Raw genomic sequence first — 6,396 nt, 5'->3', positions numbered from 1 at the left:
ACTTCTTGATCTTAGTGAAAAAGAGCCTCAACTTGAAGCAAAAAGTGAATTGAAGCCTCTACCCTCTCACTTGAAGTATGCATTCCTTGAGGATAACCAAAAGTTTTCGGTCATTATTTCTAGTGAGCTTTCGTGCCAAGAAGAAAAAAAGCTCCTAGAAGTCCTAAGAAACCACAAGAAAGCAATTGGTTAGAGCTTGGCCAACATTGTGGGAATTGACCCACGTATGTGCATGCATCGTATCTTCCTCCAAGAGGGAGCTCGGCCGATTAGACAATCCCAAAGAAGACTTAACCCCACTATCCTTGATGTAGTGAAAAAGGAAGTCACAAGGCTACTTGATGCGGGTATTATATATCCGATTTTTGATAGTGAATGGGTGAGTCCAGTCCAAGTTGTTCCAAAGAAATCGGGAATCACTGCTGTCAAGAAGGAGGATAGTGAAGTGGTCACCACAAGAGTACAAAATTCTTGGCGGGTGTGCATCAATTATAGGAAGTTGAATGCCGCAACAAGGAAAGGCCACTACGCTTTGCCATTCATTGACCAGATGTTAGACCGACTTGCAGGTAAATCCCATTATTGCTTTTTTGATGGTTTTACTGGCTACTTCCAGATAAATATTGCTCTTGAGGATCAGGAAAAGACCACATTTACTTGTCCCTTTGGCACCTTTGCTTACAAAAGGATGCCATTTAGGCTATACAATGCTTCTGCTACTTTCAGCGGTGCATGACTAGGGTATTTTCCGATCTTATGGAGAGTTGTCTGGAAGTCTTTATGGATGATTTCAGTGTATATGGAGAACTTGGCCAAAGTCTTAGAGAGGTGTGTTAACACTAACCTTGTCCTCAATTTCGAAAAATGTCACTTCATGGTGAGGCAAGGCATAGTGTTAGGACACATAGTTTCTGATAAGGGCATTTTTGTAGACCCGGCCAAGGTTGATGTCATTACTAGTTTACCCCCACCACTCTTCTGTGAGGGAGGTCTGTTCCTTTTTGGGGAATGCAGGATTCTATAGGCGCTTTATCAAGAATTTCAGCAAGATTGTATTGCCATTATCGTGCCTACTTCAAAAGGATGTGGACTTTGAATTTGATAGTGCTTGTGTGGAAGCATTTGAGGAGTTGGGGAGAGCTCTTACCACGGCACCAATTGTGAGGGGCCCTGACTGGACCCAGCCGTTCGAGATTATGTGCGACGCGTCAAATCATGCCGTAGGTGCCGCGCTTGCACAGCGCAATGGTAAGCTCCCTTACATCATTGCTTATTCCTCAAAGACATTGGATGCAACACAATCCAACTATACCACTACGGAGAAGGACCTCTTAGCTATTGTTCATGCAGTGGATAGATTTAGATCTTATTTGCTAGTCTCTAAAATAGTGGTATATACGGATCATGCAACTTTGAAGTATTTGTTGACGAAGAATGAGTCAAAACCTAGGCTCATGCGTTGGATCTTTCTCTTGCAAGAATTTGACGTTGAGATTAGGGATCGAAGTGGGTCACAAAATTTAGTTGCGCACCATTTAAGCTGCCTTGAGAATCTCAAATATGACCTATTCCTGATTGATGACTCATTCCCTTTGGATAGTTTGCATGCTGTTTCGGATAGTTTTCCTTGGTTTGCACCAATGGCGAACTACTTAGTTGCTAAAATCTTCCCTACCAACTTTTCAAAGCATCAAAGGGATAAGTTGAGGAGTGATTCCAAATACTACATTTGGGATGACCCTCACTTGTGGAAAAGGGGAATAGACCAAGTAATTCATAGATGTGTCCCGGAATCTGAATTCTAACCTATTCTTGAATCTTGTCATTCATCCGAGTGTGGCGGCCACTTTGGCCCACAACGGACGGCTAAAAATATTTTAGATTACGGATTCTGGTGGCCAACATTGTTCAAGGATGCTAACTAATTCTGTGTGTCATGTCACCAATGTCAAAAGTCCGAAAATGCATCCCAAAAAGATGAAATGCCTCAACAACCAATGTTGTTCTGTAAGATCTTTGATGTATTGGGCATAGACTTTATGAGGCCATTTCCTAATTCAAGTGGATATTTGTACATTTTGCTAGCGGTTGATTATGTATCAAAGTGGGTAGAAGCGATACCTACCTGTCTTGATGATGCTAACACTGTGGTTTCTTTTATTAGAAATAATATTTTATGTCGCTATGGGTCGCCATAAGCAATCGTGAGGGACCAAGGTTCTCACTTTTGCAACAGAAAAGTAGAAATACTACTCAAGCGCTATGCGCTATTACACAAGGTTACAACTGCTTATCACCCCCCAAACCAATGGATAAGCGGAGGTATCCAACCGGGAGATTAAGCGAATTTCGGAAAAGGTGGTGAATCCACAAAGGAAGGACTGGAGCTCTCAGTTGGGAGATGCACTGTGGGCATATAGGACGGCCTATAAGACTCCGTTAGGGATAAGCCCCTTTCGGATTGTCTATGGGAAGGCATCTCACCTCCCGGTTGAAATTGAGTATAAGGCCTATTGGGCGGTTAAGCAGTGTAACATGAATTTCATTGAGGTGGGTATAGCCAGGAAATTGAAACTAGAGGAACTTGAATGCCTTAGGAAAGAGGCCTATCAAAATGCGAGGATTTACAAGGAGCAAACTAAGGCATTCCATGATCACTATATCCGCAAGAAGGATTTTCGAGAGGGTGACGATGTTCTTCTTTACAACTCAAGACTTAGATTCATGCCCAGAAAGCTCCGTTCAAGGTGGGATGGTCCCTTCAAGGTGAAGGAAGTAAAGCCCTATGGTGTGGTCGAACTATTCCACCCTCAAAGTGGTGCAACATTCAAAGTTAACGGCCACAAGGTAAAGAAGTATCATGGCTACAAGTCACCGAAGGAGTTAGAAGTGTTCCTACTTCAGGATGCACCCAACGGAGGAGAAGTTTAAGCTCATGACCGTCCAACTTAAGGACGTTAAAGAAAAGTGCTAGGTGGGAGACACCACACCATGGTATGATCTTCCTTTGCACATATTTCGTGCTTATAGTTTTAGAGCTTTTGATTGATTTTGTGATTGCTTGATGTTGTTAAATTTGTTTAAGTATGCTAGATTTTGTTGATTTTGTTGAATTTTTATGACATTCATGTAGATTTCATTGATCTTGGTATGGATGAATTGGTAATGTTAGAGAAAATGCTTCATTTTGAGTAGTGCATGAATTTGTGAGTATTTTCTTGATTATCTAGCTTGAATGCCATCCAAGAGTGTGTTAAAATTACCCTTCTTCATGTTGTAAAAAAAAAGGGAGTACAAATGCTGGGAGCACAAATGCTGCCCACGTGTACGCGTCCCTCAATTTTTGGCTCACCCACACGTATGCGTGAGGCGACGCGCACGCGTCAATTCCCAATTCTAGATTCTCTCATAGTAAAACCCGAGAGTTGTGCGAAGGTTGGGCGAGTTTTGTACTGGGAGCACAATCCCCGTCCACACGTACGCGTGGTGTAACGCATACGCGCCCCTCAATTTTTGGCTAACCCACGCATATGCGTGGGGCGACGCGCACGCGTCAATTGTCCATCTTGCGCCTTCTAGTACATTAATCCGAGAGTCATGCTAACTTTGTGCGAGCATTGTGCTGGGAGCACAAGTGCTACCCATGCGCACGCGTCGATAGGCCGACGTAACATGTACACAGCGCGCCCTGTTTCACTCTCCTCCCTTGATTTTCCTCCTCCATTACTTCTTCTCTTCTTCTTCTCTCCTCCTACCACCTTGTCTCTGCCAACTTCCACCGGCGACTTCAACCACCGGCAACCACCACTTCCGGTGGTCCCACATTCTCTCTCCTCTTCTCTCTCTTCTCTCTTCTCCTTTTCTCACTTGCACCTTACCTTACCTTCTCTTTCTCCTCTCAAGGTTATATTCTCCCTCCTTCTCTTTTGTCTTTGCTTAATTTCTTTTCTTCTTAGTTGCATTTATTTCCTCTCTTTTATTTCTTTTTAGTTGCACTTTGTTTAATTTGTTTTTGTTTATTTGCTTTCTTTCTTTTTCTATTTTCCTTGTGATGAGTATTTTGGTGGAAAAATAAATTTCTCCCAAAACACACAAATCTAACCGGCAAGTGTACCGGGTCGCATCAAGTAATAAAAACTCACGGGAGTGAGGTCGATCCCACAGGGATTGAAGGATTGAGCAATTTTAGCTTAGTGGTTAATTTAGTCAAGCGAATCAAGATTTGGTTGAGTGATTTGTGATTTGCGGAAATTAAATTACATGGAAAGTAAAGGGAATGGGTAAATTGCATGAAGTTAAAGAGAGCAAGAAATTAAAGTGCTGAATCTTAAAGAACAAGAAATTAAATGGCAGAAACTTAGAATGCAAGAAATGTAAATTGCGGAATCTTAAAGTGCAAGAAATGTAAATGACTTGAATTGTAAAGGGGATTGGGACTTGGATTTGCAGAAATTTTAACAAGGAAAAGTAAATTGCATCAAACAGAAAAGTAAAAGAGTGTTTGGGTTGAATCGGATCTGAAGCAAAACAAGTAAATGAACATGAAAAGCAAAAACAGAATGTAAATTTGAATTTCAGATCTCAGGGGTCCAGAGACTAGAAAACCAGGTCTATATCTCACTACCTTCTTTGATCCAACAAGAACAATTGCAAGGGAAATGTAAATTGCAAAGAAAGTAGATGAAGAACAATTAACTGAAACCGAAATTCAATTAAGCAGTAAATAAACAGAGAGATCCAAGGATGAGATTGAAACAGAATTTCTTTAATTCTTCAACCCAAGATCTAAGACAATTGTAATTGAAATTGAAAGCAATAAAACTAAGAGGAAGAGAAGTGAATTCTCCTTCCCCAAGACTAAGAAATTAAAGATCACTCAATATCCAAAGCTCTCCGAAAACTATCATGAAAATTCAAAGGGAAAGCTCCCCGAAAACTTGAATTCTCTCCTATTTATACACTTTCTTCAAAATGATCTTCAAGCCTTGAGTTGGGCCTTTGCTCTTGGTGGAATTGGGTTGAAAGAGGCCTTGGTTGATTGCTCTTGGAGTTTGGAGAGGAACCAAAGTGAACCAATTGAACCGGGTTGGAGTTTTGCAAAAGTTGGAGTAAAAGTTTGAGCAAAAGTTAGGGGTCTAACTTTTGCTCCAACTTTTCATATCAGCTACCATAATCTGCTGATACCAACGTTGGTGCCAAAGTTAGGGGTCTAACTTTTGCTCCAACGTTGGCTTTACCTTGTGCACTTATGGCGCCAACGTTAGCCCAAAAGTTGGGGGTCTAACGTTGGCACAAACTTTCGCTCCCCCTTTGTATTTCCCATGTGCCAACGTTAGCCCAAAAGTTAGGGGTCTAACGTTGGCGCAAACTTTTGGTGGTCAGGGGGTATTTTCATGTGCCAACGTTAGCCCAAAAGTTAGGGGTCTAACGTTGGCGCAAACTTTTGGTGCCCAGGGAGTGATTTTCATGTGCCAACGTTAGCCCAAAAGTTAGGGGTCTAACGTTGGCACAAACTTTTGGTGCCCAGGGAGTGATTTTTAAGTTCCAACGTTAGCCCAAAAGTTAGGGGTCTAACGTTGGGGCTAACTTTTTACCCAAAAGTTTGTGCAAAAGTTTGAGGTTAACTTTAGGTCCAGCTTTTTGCTTCCTGGTTCAATTTCACTTATTCCATTGTCCTCCCTTTACTCCTAGCCATTCCTTCTTACTTCAACCTTTCTCCAAGCTTTCTTCACCTATCATAATCAACCAAACACATCAAAGCTATGCTCAAAATCATGAGATATTCATTTTATCTTAATATGTAACAATTATGGCATCAAACCTCATGAAATTGCATTAATTCATACATGGTTGATCAAATCAAAGGAAGCATGAAAATCTACCTAAATTGGCTTGCTTGTAGCTCAAGAAAGTGCATAATTCAAGTGAAAACTAAAGAAAAAGACTAGTGAAACTAGGCTAAGATGACTTGTCATCACCTTGGGTGTTGAATTTTTAGTTAGCTCTTGCTTTAATGGGTTATTTTGTTATCTTTTGACTCCTTTATGATTATGTGATGTTGTTTTGTGTTGGGTATTTCATTTTGGGGTATTGCATTTTTGAATTTATTCAATTTGCTTATTGTTTGAATGTTGCACACTAAGTGTTTGTTGAAATGTACCTATCACATTTGTAGTTTATTTTGACACTATGCTTTCAATTTGGTGCTCTTCTCTCAATACACTTGCTTTCTTATTGTGCATTGAGTTTATTGCGTTTCATCTTTACCATTCATATACTGATACCCATGACTTGCTTCGTTAAGTCATATTGCAAGAATTGTATTTCAACCCTCTCTAACTCCACTTTATTCCTTTTGCATGCTTTATTGTCTTGGATTTAGATTAGGTAATTGAT

At 40.8% G+C, this 6,396-nt stretch overlaps 1 protein-coding gene across 1 annotated transcript; it reads left to right on the top strand.

The window, feature by feature from the left end:
• The first annotated feature begins 232 nt into the window (after positions 1-232).
• Positions 233-2,931, top strand: LOC107636533 (uncharacterized). Its single transcript, XM_088484643.1, has 5 exons — positions 233-478; positions 617-728; positions 1,015-1,506; positions 2,035-2,150; positions 2,323-2,931. Exons 1-5 carry the CDS (start codon positions 233-235, stop codon positions 2,929-2,931), a joined length of 1,575 nt encoding a protein of 524 aa, XP_088340769.1.
• The last annotated feature ends 3,465 nt before the right edge of the window (positions 2,932-6,396 follow it).

This window comes from Arachis ipaensis, chromosome B4 (genome assembly GCF_059453495.1).
Source record: "Arachis ipaensis isolate K30076 ecotype BB chromosome B4, ASM5945349v1, whole genome shotgun sequence".
In the NCBI taxonomy this organism is placed as follows: domain Eukaryota; kingdom Viridiplantae; phylum Streptophyta; class Magnoliopsida; order Fabales; family Fabaceae; genus Arachis; species Arachis ipaensis.
Note: the sequence above shows the minus strand (reverse complement) of the source record. Positions and strands in the feature narration are given on the sequence as shown.

Bases quoted from the DNA above. Each gene is read 5' to 3' on its own strand.
- LOC107636533 (XM_088484643.1), top strand. From the start codon at position 233: ATGCATCGTATCTTCCTCCAAGAGGGAGCTCGGCCGATTAGACAATCC. The intron at 1,507-2,034 runs GTGGGTCACAAA...TATTGGGCATAG, and splicing joins CGTTGAGATTAGGGATCGAA to ACTTTATGAGGCCATTTCCT. The intron at 2,151-2,322 runs GTTTCTTTTATT...GGATAAGCGGAG, and splicing joins TTGATGATGCTAACACTGTG to GTATCCAACCGGGAGATTAA.